This window comes from Panthera pardus, unplaced genomic scaffold (genome assembly GCF_024362965.1).
Source record: "Panthera pardus isolate Hobbes unplaced genomic scaffold, ASM2436296v1 HiC_scaffold_21, whole genome shotgun sequence".
NCBI lineage: Eukaryota > Metazoa > Chordata > Mammalia > Carnivora > Felidae > Panthera > Panthera pardus.
Window position 1 is genome coordinate 24,016,483 of NW_026526777.1, and position 24,993 is coordinate 24,041,475.

The 24,993-nt window shown below is 34.2% G+C and overlaps 1 protein-coding gene across 8 annotated transcripts in view; it reads right to left on the reverse strand.

Moving 5' to 3' along the window:
- Positions 1 to 24,993, reverse strand: part of KCNT2 (potassium sodium-activated channel subfamily T member 2) — a 364,046-nt gene that overhangs the window by 119,721 nt on the left and 219,332 nt on the right. For all 8 annotated transcript variants that reach the window (XR_008424552.1, XR_008424553.1, XM_019465585.2 and 5 more), the window contains exon 14: positions 16,754 to 16,862. Coding sequence is in view for 6 of the 8 variants with exons in the window: in XM_019465585.2 (XP_019321130.1) it covers positions 16,754 to 16,862 (109 nt within the window). In the remaining 2 variants the exon portion in view is untranslated. The remainder of the gene's footprint in view (positions 1 to 16,753; positions 16,863 to 24,993) is intronic.

Here is a 24,993-nt window from a genome sequence, read left to right on the forward strand (position 1 = left end):
TAAGTTGGTTCATTGGTGATTAGGTTTGAAACTTCAGATCCACTAGTTACATTTTAACTTTAAATAACACACTTTAACTCTGTTACACTAACTATATCCAGTCTTGATTTCCATTATGTAACCTGAGGATATTAATGACCCTCTTCCCTTCCACATCTTCTCCCTACTTTTATTCTAAACCGTTATTCGCTGTACAATTTTTTTCTACATTGTTGAAATTACAAATATTTATACTTTGTTCACTAGCTGCAAAAAGTCAATGGCTTAAGATTAAAAACAGAAGGGCATCTCAGTGGCTCAGCTGGTTGAGCATCCGACTTCCACTCAGGTCAATGATCTCATGGATCGTGGGTTTGAGTTTTGCGCTGATAGTGTGGAACCTGCTTCAGATTCCCTGTCTCCCTCTCTCCCTCTCTCCCACTAGTTCTCTCTGTCTCTCAAAAATAAACATTAAATTAAAAAAAAAGAGAGAGGACATGTTGTACACCTTAAACTTACACAATGATTTTGTCAATTATACCTCAATAAAACTGGAAAAGAAGAGAAACTGTGCTGCGATCACATTATTATGATTATTACAACATAGTTCACTTAGGAGCTAAAGGGAATTCTATAATTATGAGAGCTTCACCATAGTACCCTAAGTTATTCAATAGTGACTATTTTAAAAATTGCTCTTTCCTTACCAACCAACATGTTATTCAGTATCATGGCACACTTTAATTGGCTTTATTTTAGTTCCTTTTTTTCCTCGGAGTTTATGATTGCCATTTTTTGTTGTTGTTTTGTTTTGGTTTGTTTCGGTTTGTTTTATTTTTCGGCTGGGAGAGAAAACAGATACCTCCTTTGCCACATCACATTGTACATGTAGCTTTTAATCTAGCGTAGTCTTTTTCTGAGACCCAGTGTCTGACTTTTCTTGTCTTGACCATAACTTTTAGGAATTTTCGGTTTTAGCTATGATGCAGACATGTGACCTGGGTCCCATCAATCAGACACAAATGCAGGATTTACTTTGGTAGAGAGCTAAATGAGGAAACGGACAGGCAAGTGGCAGCCCTTTTGTTGCAGAGGTAGTATGGTTCTAGGATTTTTACCTGGTTAGTTGTGTGGAGTAGCAGGGGAAGTTGTTTGTGTCAGTTTAGCCAAGATAGAGGTCAACTTTCTTGCTCAGTGTTATCCATATTCCTCCATAAATCTCTATACAATTAAACTTGTTAAGTAGATACTCTTGTATAAAGTTAAGAACACTAGTCAATACTAAGATTCCCCCCCATTTGTACAAGTTTTAAGAAGTTTTTCTTCACCATTATTGCTCTGTAATTTGGCAATGCTATGTATGCATCTAGGTATAGTTCTTTTTCATTCATTATAATTTACAGCAAGAGACTCTTGTCAATTTAAAGATCTGAATCTCCCTTATTCTGTCATAATTTCTTACATTCCATTTTCTCCATGTTCTCTGGAACTTCCACTAAATCAGATATTATTTCTCTTGGATTGACCTGCACTGGAAATCCTTTTTCTTATGCATTCTATCTCTATCCTTTTATCTGCAATCCTCAAACTTTCTATGATATTTCTTTCAAAACTTTTTTTTTTTTGAAAAATTTTTATTTTGGTATAATTGACATATAACATAATTCTAAATTTAGGTATATACCATAATGATTTTATATGTGTATATATTGCACAGTGATCACCACAAAAAGTCCAGTATCCATCATCATACATAGTTATGAATTTTTTTCTTGGGATGAGGACTTTTAAGATCTACTTTTACCAACTTTCAAATATGAAATCCAGGATTATTAACTATAGTCACCATGCTGTATATAAAATTCCCATGATTTACTTATTTTATAACTAAGTTTGCATCTTTTAACCCTTTTCACCCATTTTGCCAACTCCATTGCCCGCACCATGACAACCACCAATCTATTCTCTGTATCTATGAGGCTGGCTTTCTGGGGTTGTTTTTTGTTTTTTGTTTTTTTTTTTTTTAATTCCATATATAAGTGAGATCCTATGATATTCGTCTTCCTCTATCTGAATTATTCCACTTAGTGTAGTGCCCTCAGGTCCATCATTGTCACAAATGGCAAGATTTCATTCTTTCTTATGGCTAAATAGTATTCTACTCTGTGTGTGCACACGCACACACATGCATAGCACAACTTACTTATCCGTTCATTTATTCAACAGGCACTTATGCCATATCCATACCCCAGCAATTACAAATAATGCTGCAATGAACATGGGAATGCAAGATACCTTTTCAAGTTAGTCTTTTCATTTCCTTTGAATAAATACCCAGAAGTGGAATTGCTGGATCATACAGTAGTTCTATCTTTCATTTCCTTTTAGGAACTTCCATGTTGTTTTTCATAGTGGCTGCACCATTTTACGTTAGCACCTTCAGTATACAAGAATTCCCTTTTCTCCACACCCTTGCCAACACTTGTTATTTCTTGTCTTTTTGATAATAGCCTAAGCATGAGGTGGTGATCTTGTTATGGTTTTTATTTGTATTTCCTTGATGATTAGCGGTGTTGAGCACCTTTTGATGTACCTGTTGGCCATCTATGTCTTCTTTGAAAAATATCTATTCAGATCCTCCGCTCATGCCCTAATCAGATTTATTTTGCTGTTGAGTTGTAGGAGTTTACTGAATTTTATTAAATTTTAATTTCAGCACTCTGTCAATTTCAAAAGGTCTTTTTTACTTTCTACTTGTACACCATAACTCTTGTCTTCTTAAGTCTTCCTGAGAATAATTGTAATTATTTTAAACTATTCTAGATCTGTCCTTATTTGTTATGGGTTTTTTCTTATTATTACAAAGAAAATCCAATACTCCAGAAATGTCAACATTTAAGTTAAAGATTCTGAAAAATAAAAATTCTACAAACAAAAAAAAAATTTCCTCAGCATCTTATTCCTTTAAACAGTCATCATCATCCTTTTATAACCTTCAATATTCTTCTAAACTATTATGTATACTTCTCTATTTATTAAAAATATATTTAAAATATTTTCTTGTTTATGGAGACTTTGTTTCAAAAAATATATTTGATTCTTTTTGAATTTTGACTTTTTTTTTAAACTGGTGAGTGTAAGACCAAATTTTCCTATTTCCCTATAGATCCAAAACAATTCCAGTGAGAACAGAGATAGCTGTTTCCATCTGGCTGGATTTATTTCCTTAATTTCATACTGCATGCTGATGGTCAACAAATTGCAGGAGCCATATTTCAAACTTCTAAGTATGAGGTATAGGGATATTAAACGGATTCCTTTGTCTGTAAATGTTTTGTTAAGTGGCAGGTTACACTTTATGGTGAACAGGAAGGGATCACACTATTCAGTCTGGGGCCACTAAATGCCTGATTAGAGAAGATTGAACCCCAACTCCAAACTGTCTACTAGCATAGAATTCAGACATTTTCTTCTAATTTCTTCAGAAAAAAATCTGACTTTTCCCAGTGATAAATGTCTGACTAAACTTAACTACAAGGGAATGGTACTATGATAGATGGGAAAAGGGTAACTTGTATAGTACACAGGAATTCAATGAAGATTTGCTTTCTTTTTCTAGAGATCGTGTACCGTAGAGCCTCACTGGGAGCTGCCATTTTGTCCTGGTGCATCAGTCTCTAATCCTTCTGGGAGGTAGGGAATAGTTCATCAGAAAATATTCCTTTTTCCATCTCTCAGAAATTCATTGAAATTTCTTACACCTTTCACTTATTTTTCATTAATGAAAGCTTATCATTTTTTATTTCTCTGTCATCATATCAACGGAGTCTCATGAGGGAGAGCAGACAAAGGCATGTGGATCATAAACTAGTTTGAAGCAAGGGGTTCAATGAATCATCTTAGTGAATCCTTTACTTCATTTATTTAATTAATATTTATTGAGCATCCATGCTGTGAAAAACATCTTAGAAGGCATAAGAATGAGTACAACATGTTCTCTACCTTGATGAAATTATAGCCTACTAAGCAGGAAAAAATAGATACAGAAAAAAACATAATACATACTCGGGCAGGGTATACTAAAATTCTATGCAAGTTCATAAAAATGAAAAATCACATTAAATTGGGAAGTTTAAAAATATTCATGAGGAAATAGAATTTTTGATTTAGCCAAAGCTTCCAGAAAAGCCAGAAGAAATGAATTCAATGCAACAGTATCAACATTTTTAAAAAGATGTAGAAGGTGGAAACCGCAAAGTATATTTAGGATCATGTTATTTGGGGAACATGATATATATAAGAGAATCATGGGAGATAAGGATATAAAAATAAATTAGGACTAGAGTATAGAGGGCCTTAAATTAAATGGACATATTTGAATCTAATTTGATAATGAATGATGAGCTGCTAAAGGCTTTCCAAGCAGCGGACTGCCAGACTAGAGCAACATCCAGATTGCTCAAAATATGTCTAATAAAATACTGTTCCAATTGATCTTTTAATAGGTATGCTTAGAAAAACATTTCTCAGGTAATCAAGTAGATTTTAGACACACCGAATAAAATGCATTTCTGTGGAGATTTTCAGTACACGTTAACTTACATGAAAGAAAAATAAGCAGCATCTCTCTTGTGATTACTTCCATTCAGACCTCTAATCTTGAAGTCCTTTTTTAAAAACGTTTTTCATGGGAGAAATGGAAAAATGACTATTAGAGAAATACAGACAATGCCATCTTCCTCAATTTCCATGATGAAAAAATGGTTTCCACAGAACCAGCAGAACTGTTTGTCTAGTGGAAATAATAACAATCTATAGATGTGTCCCAATAAAACCCATGGTATCTCCCAACTCCAAAGCTGTTATGGATGAATTTCATCCCCCTACAAAATCTTATGTTAAAGTCCTAACCCTTAATTCTTCAGAATGTGACAGAGCCTTTAAGGAAGTAATTAAGTTGAAATGGGGCTCTTAGTGTGAGCCCTAGTCCAATCTGGTGTCTTCGTAAGAGAGATCTGGCCACACAAAGAGACTTGAGAGATACATGCTCACATAGGCAAGACCACGTAAGGACACAATGAGAAGATAGCCATCTGCAAGCCTGGAGAGAAGCCCCAGGAGAAAACGAACCGGCCACTATCTTGATTTTGGACTTCCAACTTCCAGGACTGTGCGAAATTGAATTTCGATTATTTAAGCCACCCACTTTCCTCAACACTGAGCAGAGAGCCTGCTTGGGATTCTCTCTCAATCTCCCCTGGCCCACTCTCCTCTATTTGGGCTCTCTCTCTCTCTCTCAAATAAAAAAAAAAGAAAGAAAGAAAAAGAAAAAAAATGTAAGCCACCCAGTTTCTTTGTTATGGCAGTCCTAGCAAACTAATACAATGGCCAGGAAAATTGAAGCACTTTAGAGCAGGGTAATGTGAGGTGGAAGAGTTTTAGGAGAAAAAGTAGTTTCCTGATGCAGTGAAATTCACGCTCCGTAGTGGAAAAGCAAAGGACAGGGGAAGGAAATATGTAAAAGCCCTTTCTATGGCCTTCCTTTCTTGTCTGGAAGTCTGAGTAGCAGTAAGTTACTAGGTTCCTAATGGTGTGAGGTATTAAGGATGGAAAGGAGACTTGAGGTTTGGTGGGAGAGAAAAAAAGCCTGTTAATATTCTCAGTTCTGATTGAAAGCACTGAAAAGTATACAATCAACATGTTAACGGAAATAGAGCCTCGGATTTCAGAAAGTTCTATCAAATAAATTTCAAGATTTATACTTCAAGTGACAATGACTTGAAACAGAGCAATCAAACATTAGAACTGGAGAAAACAATTATGTTTTGCTCTAAAGGAAAACCAAGTGCCCGTCATCCTGGTAAACACTCTACTTTTAGCTTCTTACGGGAAGAGGGTGACTGGATTAGATCTGCCAGATTGCGAAACATAATTTTCTGTCACAGTTTTGGAATGCGAAACTTCCAACCGAACTAAAGGTAACTCTTGAGCTTGTCCTGCCACCCACCCTCACATTTTTTTTTTTTTCATTTTCCTTTCTTTCAGTCAAGGTGGTAACTATAATCTTACTTTTAAGAAACTTTCTCCTCCTCTCTCATGGCAACTGATTCCCTGGGCCCTCTGTGACTAGCTCAGTATTAAAAGGTGAAAAACTCTCCAACCTTAATCTGTACCTCTGTCTGTGCTTCCCTCCCTTGTCTCGGTCCTTTTTCTGGAGATGGTAAAAGACATTCAATTTGCCTATTTGCTCAACACAGTATTGAAAATAAGGACTTCCTGGATGTTGGAGTGTCATAGACAAAGGAAGTCTCATGGCTAATTTTCATCTGAGGTCAGAGAAACAATGAAGCCTTCTGCAATCTTTAGCCCAGGTCCCTATAGTTCTGCTTAGGTTCAAAGATACAACAAAATAGGGGCACCTGGCTGGGTCAGTCGGTAGAGCATAAGACTCTTGATCTCAGGGTTGTGAGTTCAAGTCCCACATTGTGGTGTAGAGCTTACCTAAAAACAAAAAAAAGATATATACAAAATATTGCCCTACCTGCCATTGACCCTGCTCTTTGTTGTCTCCAGATATACTTTTTTCTTAAAGATTTTGCTTGAAGAATTCCTCCAGTCAAAATACTATCTAAAATATTTAAATCACTCTCAAATAAAGCTGACAAAAATGTTTAAAAAGAAATATTCAGTTCCTCGGGCTCCCCTTGTCTTTCACCACCTTGAAATTTGGAAGAGTACTGGTCAATTATGTGGTAGGATGTTCTCAATAGTGGTATGTCTTATGTTTTTCTCATAATCAGAACATGCTGGCAGGAATACCAAAGAAATTATGTCATGTACTTCTTTTTTTCTGTCATGTGCTTCTTAGTGCATCATAGGGATTACATGAAGTTGACATCTCTTTTTGTGGGTGATCAAGGTGATGTTTTCCTTGATCTCTTGATTAAGGCAGTGTCTAGAAGGTTATTTCACTATAAAATTGTAATTTTTCCTTTCATAGTTATCAAATATCATGGACAGGCATGTTGAAACCACACAGTGATCCTGGCTGTCTTTAAATTATCACCCACTAATATTAGCACCCTTTAGATGATTGTGTCTACAACTGTTTGCCTAATGATGACTTCCTATTTCTCTCTTCCTTCTACATTTATTAGTTGGAATTCTTAAGTAAGAAAGAGCTATTCCTTCTTTCCCACTTATTTATTTATCCCACTGCTTATTTACATCAGTGTATTTACTTGATTTTATGGGTCAAAATCTAATGTTATCATTATTTATTTTGTTTCTCAAATTGTCCCATCTTGGCTTATTAGGAACTCCTTCAGGTTACTTCTTGTGTCATTTTGATGATCCCTCACACTCTTCTGAGCAACTCCTTAATTTCTGGCACCAAAAGACTTTCCAGACTCCTCTTACACTTTCTCTGCCCTCATCCTGGATTCAACCAATCCTTGATTCCCCAAGGAGCCCTGGTTGTTTTTATTAAAGAATTATGTTTAGTAACTGAGATGTGAGCATTAAAGTGTGCTAAGTGCTACTGAGCTGTCATTGCTTCGAGGCTCTCTAAGTAAACAGAGCTAGGAATTATATGTGTATGTGTCCACAGACCCATAGAGATACACATCTATATTTCTGAATCTATCTTTGCATAAATGTGTATTAAATGTCATGAGTTTATACTGATTCCAATCTTATCCACAGGAACTGCCACCGATTGGAGGAGGCTTAGGAGAAATAACAACTAAATGCAATGCAGGATCTTGGAAAAGATCCTGGAACAGAAAAGGGATATTAATGGTAAAACTGGTGAAATTCAAATAAGGCCAATAATTTAGTCACTTGTATCGTACCAATGTTAATTGGAAAACTGCATTATGATAATGTAAGATGTAAACATTAAGGGAAGTTAATATGGGAAGGGTATGTAGGAACTCTGGACTATTTTTGCAATTTTCTGTAAGTCTAAATTTAGCTAAAATAAAAAGATTTTTTAAAGCCATTAAAATTTTAATATGTAATCCAGCATTTCCCAATCTTATTTGAGCACGTAATTTTATTTTTCAGGAAAATTACTAACATCCATCCAAAAGCATTATTAATTGTGCCTTGGAACACAAATTTGGCAATTCTATGAAATAACAAAACCACTATTTATATGCCACACACAGAAATTAATTTCACTGCATATTGGCTTAATGTGTTTCTACTGTGGTTGAAGATTTCCCAAAACTATTAAGCAATCTCTGGTGAAATAGTTACTTGAGAAATCCTAAATTTCACTTAAGTTTAAATGAACACAATTATAATGCTCATGATAGAAAGCTGAATAAGACTATTTTTCTATAATTTTACAAACACGTTGCATGTGGTTATGCATAAAATTTTGCATATAGGTATGATAAAATTTTGCAAGCTAAGGAAATAACCACAAATGAAGGTGTTCTATTTTTAAAGAGACCAATTACATTGAAAACAGACAAAATTTAATAGTGTTTAGCTTTCATTTTACAAAAAGCATTGCAATAATAACCCAAATATGCAGTTTCCAGATCCCATTGATGGATAGAACACACTCACCCGGTACCTTAATGAAGGGCTTCTTATGAAATAACCCTGCCGGGGAACATATTTATGAAATTGCAACTTTTTAAAAATTGATTTTACTAAACTATAAAAGCAATTTTGCTTCTCCCTTATTTCTACTATGTATTTACGGAACGTATCATTGGAATTCTTGTATCTTTTCATTTATTCAAAATACTTAAAATATATATTTATATCACACACCAATTGATTTGTATTTGAAGTCTTCTTTTTTGTGGCCATGTAAATCAAAATAAAATTATTGTAACACTTTGTAATGATGTATTATCATTACCTGAATCTGCCAGCAACTGTTATCTGTTTATAGTCATATAATTTAACCATTTTCTCTGGTATCTGATTTTTTTTCATCTTTTTCTCTTCTGCTAAATTTTAAAATAATTTTACTGAGTTTAACAATTTTCTTATTTTAGTTATTTTTATAATGCATTTATTCCAAACAAACTTTGAAAAGGTCACTAAAACCCTATATATTTTTAGAAGAAAAATACTTTTATACCTCCTACAATTCTATTTGGCTTTCTTCTATAAAAATTATTCCATGACTGAATAATATAATATATTGCTTGAGAGTAAAATGCCTCACATTGTACATATTTGAGTCATCTTTTTCAAAACATATGTAGTCCTAATCTCTGTAATACTTAAGACAGTGATTCAGAGTCCAGAAAGCTAACCATTACACCAAGGAACCCTGTGTCTTAAGACAGTGATTCAAAAGATTGGCCATGGTAAATTATACACCTTCACTGTTTATTGCTTGGAAGGACTGTGTTCATTCATGTCATTCTTCGTTCAAAAAAATAACCAAAGTTTTGAACATATTCTAATTTACATATAAAATACATGTGTGCATGGCCTGAGTCTTTTTCTTCTCCATCACAAATACGTATATGGTTCTAGGTGTCCAGCTTTGTCTTTAAAGCAACTCTCCTGCCACCCTCAAACTGTCTCCGACCAAATTTTAAAAAATAGTTTTGATGCACATAAAATCTGACTCCCTTGACACAGGTGAATACAGCCAGTAAGGGAACCAAAGAGTCCCCACCTACTATGGTCTGGCATGGCTATAAGTAATCCTCAAAATAATCCTGTGAAGGGACTTCATCCAGTTTCATGGTTTTAAAGTGTCTGTATGCTGATGACAACCACATTTCTATCATCCATGTAGAATTGTCCCTAAGCTCCACATTGTATACTGGACACAATTCAGGGAGTCTAACAAGTATCTTAAACCGATCATGTCTACAATAAAAATTCTGATATTCCACGGTCCCCTTAATTGCAGTAAATCACAATTATACTCTTCCAAGTCCAAAACTCTGCATTCATGCTAGACTCTTCTCCTTCTGCCCCAACTCTAATCAAAAACTGCTGACAACAATGCCTTCAAAATACATCTAGAATCTCAGCACTTCTCATCACATGCTTGTGCCCTTGCCAAAACAAGGTTTAACTTCTCTGGCTTAGATTATCCCCATAATCTCTTGATTGCTTTGCTCAACCAAGAAGCCAATGAGTTTGTTCCTCTTATTATTCAGTTCCTACCACTCTTTTGCTCAGACTCTTTCAATGATTTTTTCATTTCAGAATGATAGCCACCACCCTTATAATGACCTAGAAGGCCCTTGTTTCCCTGTCAGATCTCAGCATTTACTACCTTTCTCATCCCTTGGTTATAGCTACACTGGCCTACTTGCTGTTTCCCAAGTCATCAGATGTGTTTGTATCTCAGAGTCTTTGCCTTTCCTTCAGAGTGGAGACTCACATCTCAGAATAATCTACATGGCTCACTACCTTAACCTACTCAGGTCACTGATTAAATATCAACACCTTGATGAGGTCTTCCGTGACTCTATTATTTAAGTTGGATACACTGTTCCATATTTGAACTTCCCATTGTTCTTTTCTGCTTTATTTTTCCCTTTGCACTACTGCCTTCCAAGAGAGGTTATATATTTAACTTATTTATTTTTGTTTACTATGTGTCTCCTCAAGTAGAATAAAAGCTTCATGACAGCTGGAATTTTTCTGTTGGTTTCCTTGTGGAAACCACAACACCTGGAATGGTTCTGTCACACAGTAAGCAGTCAATAAATAACTGTCAAATAAATGAATAAAGTAATGGATGAGAAAATTATTAGCTCAAATTTTCCATAGAAAATGATTGAGAATTAAATGGAGTATGTAATCGGTTCCATGTTAGTTAACTCTCCCAGTTAGTGAGTCAACTGTTTCAAGCTGCCAGAACCAGGGATCTTTTATCTCTGTCACATTTCCTCCCTGAATTTATGAGCCCCATTTGCGGCATAAACACTACCAAACAGAGGGAATATTAGTTGTGACTAGGATATGCAGTTCCCAGAAAGTCCAGTTTTAGTTGCCACTTTAATGAGAGAAGTTTCTGATCCACACATTTTATAATAATAACATGCTTGGGTTTGGCTCACTGATAGTTAATATGTTAAAATTCAGGTAAAAGGCCAACTATCAAGAAGTAATAATAATTAGCAACTATACTATGGATATACTTAACAATATTTTTTAATAGGGCCAAGTTTGCATCACCACATTTTAGCTCCCCCTCTAATAGGATGCAATGACCTTCACAGTATTTCACATATAAAACTTAGGCTTTCACAGTTATTTGTATGATTCAATATACCCTCAGATAAGATCCTTTGATTCATCTTTTGTTCCTGTGATATATAACCTAATTATTTTAAAAAAGTAAACATACAAATGTAAGTAAATATGTGTGTTTATATGTCTATGTACACAAAGCATATATATATATATATATATATATATATATATACACACATTTTTTTTATTTAAAATTATTTACATTGCTAATAGACATAAGTAGAATCAAACTCATATCCTAATATGCAAACTATAACTGTATCTTAAGAAGTGGAAAGGCAATGGTTGGGCTTCATGGAAAGCTTTAATAAATAGTCTCAGTTGGCAATACTTTGCTCCTTTGTCATTCTCCTTCTTCCTACCTAGAAGAGAATAGCCTGAACCAAAGCAGACGTTTTGTGATTACAATGAGAGAATCCTGAGGATTAAGTCTACTGGCTAAAATGTTGTAATTTAAAAAAAAAAATGGAAAGAACTGGGTGCACTGTTGAGTCAGATAAGCTGCTCTACATGCTGATCCCCAGATATTTCACTTATAAAATAAAATACCACCCTTAATTTTAGCTGTTATGTAGAGCAGAACATATTTTTAGCCAGTGTAATATTCTTTATTGTGCATAAATAAAATTACTGTAAGCTACCCCTTTCCTTACCATTCTTAAGGAAGAAACGATTCTTCTCCTTACTAAGTAGAGATATTCCAGACATTCTCCAGATCCCATCCCCTACCCTCTGGTTGTATTTTCAATCTCTGTCTCCTCACTGGTACTTACCCTACTAATTAAACTTTAAAAGCAAAAAGAAAATAAACAGATAAATACACATAGATGTGCATGAAACATATTTAGAAAAAGCTGTCCTTAACATTTCTGTGCAATAGAGCTTTCATTATTTTTCTTTCTCATCTTCATGGACAAACCTAATGAAGTGGTAGCCTTCAACCAGGCTTCGCTTTCTTACCATCTCTGTTTGTTCACCTTTTATCAAAATGAGAAAGTCTCCACTGTCCAGAATTGTTTTGTCAGAAGTCCCCAGAGACCTGTGACCTACCAAGCCCATTTGCTCAGCATCCATCCATCTTAAATCATCTATATTTTTACTATCTGGTTTGTTTTAGAAATCCTTACTCCTATTTATTCCACTGCACTGTGCTGTATTTGCTCCCCTTTTCTTCCACCTGTTACCTAACAGGAAAAGTTTAAGTTGTCACTTCTCCCAAATCCCCACTATTTCTACTTTCACCTGACCCCTATTTCATGGACCCAAAATAGCACTGACCCCACCTCAGGAACCAAGAGAAGCAGTAATTACCACCACTAAGTATATCTGTTTAGGAGGCAAATATATTCATATTAAACTCCTTTTTCTTCTATCAAACCACATGTTTTATAGTTCTCTACCATCTAGACACACGTCTAGAGATTTTTCTTTTTCTTTCCTTTTTCCTACATTCATATCTATTCAGTAGCCAAGTTCTGTAAATTCTAACTTTGCAGTATTTTTCTTAGCGATTCTCTCTTTCTTTCCCATTGATTATCACTGAGGCCAAAAATTCAACCTCTTCAACGGAATAATGAAATATTATTTGAATGAAAATAAATTGAAAAGAAAAGAAAAATTTCAATTTGACAAGGATGAAATGTCATCAAGATGGGTCAGATGAGTATCTATCAACTGGCCTGATATCAGTGTTTCCTTGCTTAAAATCATCATGGTCGATGTCCAACAGCCTACAGTAATTTCTGTCCAAAGAATAAACTTACGTTCATCTTCCTGGTAAGACTGCTGAATAAATAAAAATGTTAACTTAATCAAGAATAAGGAATACCACTGCCAACTGCACTGAACACTCAAATGCAAATGAACTGAGGGGGGAAAATAGTGAAGTGCCAAAATACAGAGGAAACTCTCAATGAATAAAATGAAACCACTTATTTGAAGTCATCTACAAGTTACTTTATGACTTATACATCAACTAGAACTGGGATGAATATATTAATATACAAGAAGAAAGAACGTAAGATCGTTAAGAGTGCTAATCGCCATGGAAGCTATATTAGTCAGGGTATTGGCTAAGTTGCTGTAGAGACTCCAAAATATAAGATAGAATTTTTTTAAATTAATATTCCTTTTCTATAAAAGTCCAGAGGTAAGCAATTCATCCTTAATATGTGACTTCCATCTTTGTCCCCATTTCCACTGGCTAGAAGAGAACTAAGAAGAGGACAAAGGTGTTTGAGTGGGTGAGTCTATCCCTAGAGCTGAATTAGGAACTCCATTATCACTGTGAACTAAGGCAGGTCTGTCATGAAAGAGCTGATCTTTGATCTCAACTCTTGATTTATCTCATTTGTTTCAGAATTCATATTTATTATTTTCTCTCAATACTATAATCTATATAACACTTTATTTAAAGATATATTTTTAAATTAGACCATTACATGTTTTATATTATATTTACTTCTCAGCTTGTTGGATCCTAAAGTATAAATTTCTCTTTTCACTTCTTACCAACTAATATAGTACACAACAGCTTATGAATATCAACTATTTGTAGTCAAAATCACCATTTATTATAAAATGAAGTTTTAGTAGTATAATCTCTCCTTTTTAAAGTGGAGAAATTGAGCATTAATTGTAAGCTTTGTTTTCAATTAAGGGTTTGATAATCCTTGCATAAAACATTTCTTAGACTATTCAACATTTTCCCCATTATACTACTTAATTCACCTCCCAGTTTGTTCTCTTATTATGAATTCAGTATATTTAAACTCTCTAATTTCTGCTGATGTTTAAGGGCAAAATTTCAAACATGTTCTGTTAATAGGAGAATCTTGACTATATCTTCAGTTAATGCATAATACAAAAGACAATACAAATACTTGGTCAAACAATACATTTAATAAAATATATTAGATATGTTAAACTGAGTGATTTATTTGGATGATTACATATGTTCAAGTGATGGTATATATCTGATTTAGGTACTTGAATTTAGAAAATACAAAAGCTCTTACTACCCAATAATCAAAAACAAATAACCCAATTTTTAAAAATTGGCAAAGGTCCTAAGTAGGCTTTTCTTCAAAGAAGATATACAAATGTCCAATAAACAGATGAAAAAATGTTCAAGGTTATTAGCCATGAATGAAATTCAAATCAAAACCATAGTGAGACACTATTTTGCATCCACTAGGATGGTTATAATCAAAAATTGGACCCTAACAAGTGTTGCTGAGATTGTGAAAAAAAAAAAAAAATTGGACCCCTGCTACCCTGCTGGTGGGAATGCAAAATGTTAAAGTCTCCTGGGAAAACATTCTGGCAGTTCTTAAACAGAGTTACCATGTAACTCTGCAGTATAAACAAAAGCAGTGAAAGTATATGTCCACATAAAAATCTTTTTCATGCATGTTAAAAGCATTTTTATTTACAATGCTGAAAACAGCCCAAATATCCATCAGCTGATGAATAAAAAATAAATATGATATATACAAATAATGAAATATTGTTCAGTTGTACAAAGGAACGAAGTACTGATGCATATTACAACACAGATGAACCTTAAAAACATTACGTCAAGTGAAAGAAACCAGTCCAAAAACACAACACAAAACAAAACAAAAAACAAAGCGCATATTGTATGATTCCATTTATATGCAATATGCAATGTCCACAATAGGAAAACCTATGGTGACAGGGTAGACTAGTGATTGTGTGGGGATGAAAGGGTTGTGGGAAAATGTGAGTGACTACTAAAAGATAGAACATGTCTTTATGGGGTGATGAAAAGATTCAGGAGTTAGATAGTGGTGATGTTTGCACAATTCTGTGAATACACTAAGACATTAAATCGTACACTGTAGACAGTTGAATTCTATGACATGTGAATTATGTCTCAATAAAGTTGCTATGAAGAAAATTATGCTGGTGGACTATCACGTTTATTGTGACATAATTTTGCTGGTCAATTTTATTCATGGACAATCCTTAATTATGTGGTAACAAGGTCTTCAACAACATTCTTTTTTAATAAGACAAAATTCATTAAAGTATATTGGGAAAAGTCCTATTTTAAGGGTCACTAAAATTCTTTTTTAGCTTATATCAAGTGCATTTGTTCACTAGGGCAATAGTGTATGTGCCAGTAAATAGTATTTACTGTGACTTGAACAGCGTAATTCAACCAGTCTATGAGTAATGATGTATGTTAGTGTTGATGGGCACATTTTATCCTTTCTACAACAATAAAGTGAGACTAGATATTCAGTTCTAAAGTTGTATGATTCTACGACAAAAACGGTGTGGCAAAATAATGAGCCCATGTGATGAGTTCTGTGAATGTTCCATTCATTGGTGTTAAAATAGTTCCAGTGTTTAATTTCATCAAAATGCTGCATACTTTCTTCAAAGAAAAACAATTCATTCATGACCCCGTTGCATCTTTTCCACTGCACAAATTAAAGGCTTACAAATGCACAGAATAGAAATATTTTCATTTAGAACTTTAAGAAAATTAATCCTTGGACAATCTTACTATCTCAGTAGAGCAGAGACATAATTAGAGGTAAGAGAGTAAAATCTACCTGGACATATTGCAGGGCATTTGCTATTTCCAATTAGCAACTTACTCCACCTGGTATTAAATCCCAAAAAAGAATTTTCATTTTTTTCTTGATTTATTTGACTTGGCACTTCACTTAAATATCAATTAACTTACTAAATTTAAATAATCACAATCACAAGCACCACAGTAAAATTTTCCTATAAAATCAACATTTTGTCTAAAATACCAAATAAAGAATAGGAAAAGGTATGAAATGCAATGCAACGTTGTCTCTTCAAATAAGAGTGGGGACTGTACTCACTGTATACTTTCCTTGATCATCTGAGTCAAATACAAACTCTATCATAGAACAAATTGGTCTGATGATATGACTCCCCATCATCTACCTCAAAATGCATATGAAAAGTGATTTCTTTTATACTACATTTGTTAGTTTTATCAAATGCTTTGTTATTCTGTAATAATTATAAAAATTTAATTTTGATGTCAATTATGTACATATAGCTTTGAAATAAGAACTTACCTTAGGAATAGAAGAGAAAATAGCTTTCAGATCTCATACTAATGATTCTCATCATCTCATTTCTAAAAATTTTATTTCCTAAGTATCTCAAAAATAGAAACAGTGCCCTAATCCTAGACTTAACAAATGATGTAGACACTTAGAATTTAAGATGAAACAAATTATCTCAAGATTCATTAGAAAAAAAACAGCAAATCTCTGTCAATTTTCTATGTCTTGGTCTTCCCCTTCACAAGTCTGTATTTGTCTGTCTATCCATCTATCTATGTATCCATCTGTCTGTCATATGAAGATAATTCACACAAATACAAGTGTTAGTACGTATCTAGCTGTATATCTTGGCTTACTGTACCTCTAAATCACATAACTACACTTATATTATTTTTTTTTATAATTTAAAATGCATTATCTTAAAGAAAAAATATACTTACTGCCCTCTAGAGGTATGAACCAGAAGTGTAATAAGTGTAGATGTTGCTGGGCAAATACAGTTTAAAGCTAACATGGCGTATTTAAACTCTTCTTCACAAACAACATGATCTGTTTGAAATAAAATAGGTAAATAAGAATAATTTACCTTGGGATAGTAGTATTTTTAAATAATATTAAAATAAAACAATAAATAAAATTACAAAAGTTTCAACACAAAGACACTTGTCTTAGAGATGCTTTTACGTGTGCAATTTTCCCCAGGAAAAAATGTTTCAAAAGAGAGAGTACTAGATTATGAGTTAAGTGATCAAGAGGGAAGGGGATTCTAGCCCCAGTTCTGTCATTAGTGAAATAGGCAGCCTTTGGCAAATGCTTACTTTTCCTATGCCTCTTCTGGACAAGCAGATGAGAGGCAGATAGATTTGAGGTACAGTCTGGAAAATAAATCAGGGACTGTATAAAGTTTCATTTAATTCTGATAAAAATTCTATGGTAGAAATGTATTAGTATTGATTTAAAGCATTACCAATTTATCAAATTCATAGTCACACAGCACACAGAATTACTAAATGACATGGTAGATAACATATACATAACATAGGAATAGATTTTGTACAATCAAAACAACTATAATATCAAGCAATAGAGATTAATGCTAAAATAAATTTAAGTTTAATTGTACTTTGACCTCAAGACCTACGGTCATAAACTCAAAAGATGATGGGTCCAATCAGGAAACATAAAAAATAACAATTGAAGTTCAGTTACGTAAAAACAATAGAGTGCCAAATATGGTGGTACATGAGAGGGTACAGGCCACATTAAGGGGGGGGGGGGGTGGTACTCAGGCCACGTCCCTTACTTTCATAGAGCGAGGAAGGCTCAGATGCCAGATATGCAATTTTCCACAGAAGTCATATTTGAGAGAAGTGATCAAGGTATTGTTTACTTTGGGGAAAAAACCTTCCCTTCCCAAGTAAACAATTAGAGCTGGCATTAGAAGTAAAGACAATGTGTAAAGTTCTAAGATAATAAATATTCTTAGAAAATAGTTTTAGCTAAATTAAGAAACAGAAGGTTGAATTTGTAGATGAGTCAGATATCTATACAATGAACACATACCCAACACCATTGATGAAGAAACATAAAAAATTACTTGGGAAATGGTGCAGCAAATGCCATGGACAGATAAATAATAAACTTACTCCTGGTTTCACGAGCTAACATATGAAAGAGCCCATTATTTTTTTCTTTTTCCTTCATTTCCTTATTTATTTACTTTTTCTTTTACATTTTATGGAAGAAATTGCTACAGTTACATCTCAGGATTTACTCAACATCAAAAAAAAAAAAAAAGAAAAATCAAGCATCTGCTAACAATGTTTCTGCCTCTCTCTTCTTTACTGCTTTTACAGTGTCTATTAGCCCATCAGCAAAGCGCACATTACTGGAGATAACTTTGCACATAAATACAGAGTATGTTTGGAACTGTTTTAGTAGACATAGATCTTGAACAATACAGGTTTGAATTGCACAGGTCCACTTACACAAATTTTTTCAGTAAATATTGTACAATACTATAAATGTATTTTCTCTTACCTATGACTTTCTTAACATTTTCTTTTCACTAGCTTACTTTATTGTAATTATATAGTACATAATGCACATAACATACAAAATATGCATTAATCAACTATTTATGTTATTGGTAAGGCTTCTGGCCAATGGTAGGCTATTAAAGTTTTGGAGGAATCAAAAGTTGACTGTGCAGGGCAGGGCCAGGCATGTGGCGGGGGAGGGGAGAGGGCAGTAAGGGGTTGGCGTAACAACACCCATGTTGTTCAAGGGGCAAAACTGTATACTAAATTATCTAGGAAGACAACTACTGTGTAAATTAGGAGAAAATATATTTTATTCTGTTTGGCATTGTATGTCATTTATACAAATTTAAGATGTTTAATTACTAATATTAGCAATGTCAGTAGCTGGCACATACTTAACGGTGCAAGTATCTCTCCTTTCCATTGTGTTTTCTTGAGTATTCATACCTGCACATTTACGTATTGAAATACATTATTATTCCCCTTTGTTTCTCCTTCAAATTATGATTAATATATTTATTATTTTAAATGTGTCTATATAGATACTTATATTCACTTTGAATTTCATTCCAGGGTAGAAAAGGAAGTGTTACAAAATATTTACTGTATAAAGGAGGCACTGGTTGAAATGCCATTGGTTGAAAACCACTGTCTTAGACAAATGAGTTAATATATAATTATCATGGGATTCCTTGTTAGATAAAAAGAAAAAAGTCAGTATTCTTTTCATAAAACAGAAATTGATTTAGTCAATATGGCTGATCAACACAGGGAAATATGATAGAATATTCAACTAGGTATATTCTTCTGCATAAATTACAGAAAACTGAAGCCCACTCTGTAAAACAGAAGTGAATATATCTTTAGACTTCTCCTCTTAAGTTCAAATATATGACTCCTTCTGAGACATTTTTAAAATACTAATCACTGTCCCCTAACCTGAACTGAGAAACTGATTCTTTCCTGCTACTTTGACCCTCATTTCCCAATGTCATACGACAGCCAAGGTTTACTGATATCACCAAAGCCGTCTCTATCCATTCCATTCTCCTCACTTGCTACAGGCTTCCAATCCTTATCCATAATTCTTAAGGGCCAGATATCCACTCTTAGAATTATTTTATTTTATTATTATTTTTTAGATTTTAGAAAGGCAATGTGCTTCATCTACCTTACCTAATGTAATACATCTAGGAAGCAACCTATGCTTTAAATTATTTCTGCAGTTAAATGTGTCAACATCTATACTAGTGGAAAAAAAAAAATTCAGTGTTGGAATTGCCACCATATAATTTCAGGTCAGGTCAGATCTCACTAACAACAGAAATGCTTTTTTTCCCCCAGAATTTTCTGGATTTTAGAACTACACTAAGGGATCCTGAATCATTATTCAAACACTGATTATCTTTCACCTAGACAAATGCAACAATAACTTCTTAATTGCTCTTGTCTTCCAACTCTTCAGCATTCCACCTATTACCCTTGTAAAACTGTGCTGTCCAATGAGAGTTGCCACTGCCACATATGGGTATGTAAATTTAAATAAATTAGAACAGGGGCGCCTGGGTGGCACAGTCGGTTAAGCGTCCGACTTCAGCCAGGTCACGATCTCGCGGTCTGTGAGTTCGAGCCCCGCGTCGGGCTCTGGGCTGATGGCTCGGAGCCTGGAGCCTGTTTCCGATTCTGTGTCTCCCTCTCTCTCTGCCCCTCCCCCGTTCATGCTCTGTCTCTCTCTGTCCCAAAAATAAATAAAAAACGTTCAAAAAAAAATTTAAAAAAAAAAAAGATTTTTAAAAAAATAAATAAATTAGAACAAAATACAAACAGAAGTTCAGTTTCTCCATCTTACTAGCCATATTTCAATAGCAATAAATTGCCCAATAACATCTGTGGCTACTGCCTACAGTATCAGACATTGCAAATACAGAACATTTCCATTATCACCAATGACTGGATAGGGCTGTTTGATTAGCCAATGGTTTAATGACCATTCTTGAATCCTAACACTTACAGGATATATTTCAAATTCTTTAAAATGACATCATAGAGTGCCAGAATTTGGGTAATCTTACTAACATACTATACCATCTTTTTATGACCCTTCTCTGTCTCATTGTTGCTAAAATTGGTCATCTATAATAACAGGAAAGAAGGTAGGTCATATGAGTGTACATACAGGTTGGTAGGTAGATGTGTAGGTGGAAGTTTACGAAAATTTTGTTTTTCTTCTTACGTTTCTATTTTCTTGGTGGAATAGGTGGAAATGATGATTCAGTAAGAGGATGGAAGTGAAAGAAGAAAATACAGCATAGTTGTTTAGGAAATCAGGGATGATCAGTGTAAAGTGGGAATAGTCTGCAGATTGTCTTTCGTTTATTTTGTTTCCTCTGGCCACATTCAAATGTGTGGAAGTAAACACCGTCTTCTGTCAAAAAGAATTCACCACCATTAACTTCTGACAAACAAGTCTAACTTATGTACAGAAGTTCAATGAACAGAGGATGAATTATAATAATGGATTATAATGGTGTGCTATGGAATTCATACAGGTTAAGAACAGAAGGCAGTATCTGCAGTTGTAACTAATAGTAAACATTTGGTAGAAACAATGAATGTCATTCCCAGTGTAGTGAAGAGTTAGCTGGAGTTCCCGATTAGAGGATGTGAACTGGAATGATAAGTGGCAGCGGTCAAAGAAGAGAGATTGGTGGGGGGGTGGGGAGGGGTGTCACATTAACAGGTAATAACACAATCTGTAGAGTGTGTTTCCGGATGTGGATGCTGAGTTAGGATGGTGAACAAGAACATATATAATAGGGAAATTATAGGTACACAAGTCTAGGGCATTGAGAGAATCACTTTCATGGCTACCAGTATCATTGATTCTTATAACCAAGCAGTTTGGAAAAGAATGAGAGTGAACATGGAGAATGAGCGTTTTTCAGCTCAATTGTTTTATCAGCTACTAGTATTTCCTTTTTGGGATATTTCAAGTCACAAACTGCCAGTTTTTATCAAATAATTTTATAATTACAAATGCAAGACAAAGTTACATAAAATTTAAGTACTACTGAAATGTATAAGGTAGAATTATGCCTGTAACAGAAGTGCTATTTTTCCTTATTATCCATTTTCCACTCTATCTGCAGAAACAGCATATCTATGGAAACATGTCTAGAAACATGTTTGGAAAGGATAAGAACACTAACGAGTGGTGGTAGCACTTTGCTGACTTTAGTCACATATAGAAAGATGACCTCAGGTAAGAACTGATCACTTTGCAAGCAGAGAGAAAAAGGAATAAAGCTCTCTTAAGCAGGGCACTGTTTGCTTAAAGCCAGAAAGCCAAATCAAGAGTCCAAGAATCTGGACAGTTGCAGAACCAAAAATTGAATTGCACCCTAAATACGAGATGATACTCTTCCAGCGTCTTCATCAGAGGCCTTCCATTAACATCTCTCCCAAACCAAGAAAGCCAGACCTGTGGCAAGAATCAGATTAAAGTGCAGCCTTCTCACTCAAACTTATTGTTTCAAGTGATACCAAAGTAGCTGCCATTATAATCAAAAAGGAGACATGAACAGGACAACAAAAGCCAGTAAATAAGGCAGGTTTAAGAGAGTTCTTGGAGAAGAACTTTGAAAACAATTACTGACACAGGGAAAGGAATGAAAGAAATCTGCTCCAATTTGAACTTCCTCTAAGGCCACAGAGAATAGTGCACAAGGAGACATGGTTATGAATAGACAAAAGAGTTATTCTCTAAGAGCAGAATGAGTATCTGATAAGGAATTTACTGCAAGATCTCTGCCATTCATGTCCCGCAGGATTTCATCATCGCTATGGGCCAATAACTGTTGTGTGTCTCTGGTTCTTTTTTCCAAACACCAATATTTTATTACAATTATCTTGTTTCACTATTTTATATTCATATGGGATGGGGGTGGAGGCAGCTAACTAATTTATTCGTGTGCGTGTTAATGGGGGAGTATCTTAATGTAAAGGGAAATATTGTACACAAATGCTCAGATGAATAAGGATTTGAACTGTGGCTGCAACTGCTGTCACCCATATTCATTCTCTCCTTCTTCCTTTCAGTAATAGAAGTTCTTATTTCCTCTCACTCATCCTCAAATTTTAGCTGGGTGCATGGCTGCCCAGGTAAAAATTACATTGTCCAGCTTCCCATTCGTTAGATATGGTCACATGACTAAGTTTGTCCAAATTCTGTATTGTTTTTTTGTGGGCAAAACCACTTTTCCTAAACTCCTTCCTTCTTGTTGGTGAGACCACATATATGGCAAAAGCCCAGTTTTGATTTTGTAGACAGAGATCACTCCTTAGCAATGATAAAATCTGTCCATTTTTCTTTATGGCTTCTCGTTTCCCTCCCTTGCTGAAGAAAGCATTTCCTCTTTCAAAATTATGTGCATCTCATATATTCTCAACGTTCTGAAGTTTCTGTGTATTTACTTTAGATCTTTCTTGTCCGTGGCTTGCTGTTAAAGCATAAGCACATGAGATCAAGTGGTGTCACCACCACTAAGTGGGCCAAGCCATGGGCAAACACTGATCCCTCTGAGCCTAATCTGCTTCATTTTTAAATGTGAATAATAATAGAATATGCCTCATAGAATTGTTTTTAAGTTCATTTATTTATTTTGGGAGAGAGAGAGAGAAAGAGAGAGAGAGAGAGAGAGAGAGCGAGCACAGGCAGGATGGAGAGAGATGTAAAGAGGGAGAATCCCAAGCAGATTGAGCACTGCCAGCGCAGAGCCTGACATGGGGCTCGAGCCCACAAACTGCGAAATCATGACCTGAGCTGAAACCAAGAATTGGACACTTAACTGAATGAACCACTCAGGTACCCCTCATATTTTCTGAGGAGAAAAGTAAACAATGACTATGAAATGCTGATCTAAATTCTAAACAAGTACTATGTATCATTGCAATCATGCATATTAAAAACAAAGATTTCAATAAACTGTCTTGAAATAATGCCAATAGTATATTTAAAAAATTTAAGTAGCCAAACAATATAACATAAATTTATTATAGAATTAAAACATGATCCATAAAAATGCTGACTTCTGCATGTATGTTCATATGTTCACATATATGTCTGAATAAACACAAAAAATTGTAAGAACAGGAACCAAACTGTTAATACTAACTACCTCAAGGAGTGGGAAAGTTTTCAAGGACTATGATTTTTAAAATAGGATTATGTGAAATGTTTGGTTTCTTTTTTATTGTGATGTTTATTATTTTAAAAAATTCAAAGGCTTTTAGATAAGCCATTATAATTAAATATACAAATTAATAGATACATATGAAGCAAATCTATTTTCAAGTCCCTTTTACTTTATGGAAAATAAAATTGTTAATTACATTTTAACAAGTCAGAATCTTTTTTTAAAAGTCTGCCTCAGTATTTTCTGAGCTCTTGTATGATTTAAAATACTAGAAGCTTCTTCCATGCAGTTGCTAGGTAACAGGTCTTTGGAAAGCAGTAACAACAGTGGAAAGTGCACTAAACCAAGGCAGGGTTGTGATTTACAGAAATCAAATATCCTTTGGAAAAGAGCTTTTAAACAGAAACACAAAACAGGATAAACTTGAAAAATTGAATGTTATTTGCTTTTATTTTAAGGGGAAAAGTTTATTGCATGGACTGAACAAATTGTGTTATAAAACACTCTCACATATCCTTTGCTTATTATACTGTTTATAAGCATGAGTGGGTCGATTGCTATGAAAATTGCTTTTTCTTCTTAGAAGAGAATGGATAATCTCTAACAATTGAGCTTTATTTTCATTTTGTCACTTTAATCAATAAAATAACCAATTGATGAATGTGTGTGTGTGTGCACATATATATGTACACACATGCATGAGCACACATCAGAGACTTTTGCCAATTCCGGGATTGTGAGCCATGCAACCACTAACTGGCTAAGAATAGATTTAAGTAGACCTTTAAAAGTCATTTAGTTTTACAAGATCTAAATATAAGAATGCATATTAAATATATAGGATTCAACTCCATCTGAGATTGGCAATATTCTATAAAACGGATTTATTTCACCTCAATAATAAAGAGTATAAAAAGCTTGCCTGATTTTCTTATTGCTTGAATCCCTGCATTATTTCAATGCTGCAATTTTAAAGTATCATACTAATTAAATGCTCAAAAGGAGAATCAAGTTTCCTGTACTCTAGTGCAAAAGTTTAATTCTATTAACCTCTCTTTCTTTTACACATGTCAGAAAACAGCAGTTAATCGTTTTTGAAAAATTATTGTCCTCAGAATCCTTATTTCTTTATGTTCTAGCCAAAAGTATTCTTTCCTCACTAGCTCATGATAGTTATTGATGTCATGAGGGTTAATGATATAGTCATTTAATCATCTTAATAGTAATAACAATACCAACCAGCATTTCAGTTTTTATGTACGTATGTATGTGTTTATATATGTGTGTATGTGTATATATTTTACTAAACCTCACAAAAGCTCTATAATGTATATTGTGTTAAACCATTTTCAGATAAAGAATCAGATGTTCAGAGGTAAAATAACTTGCCTAAACTCATTATTAATTTAAATTCAAACTACCTATGAAAACTCCACAAAAATT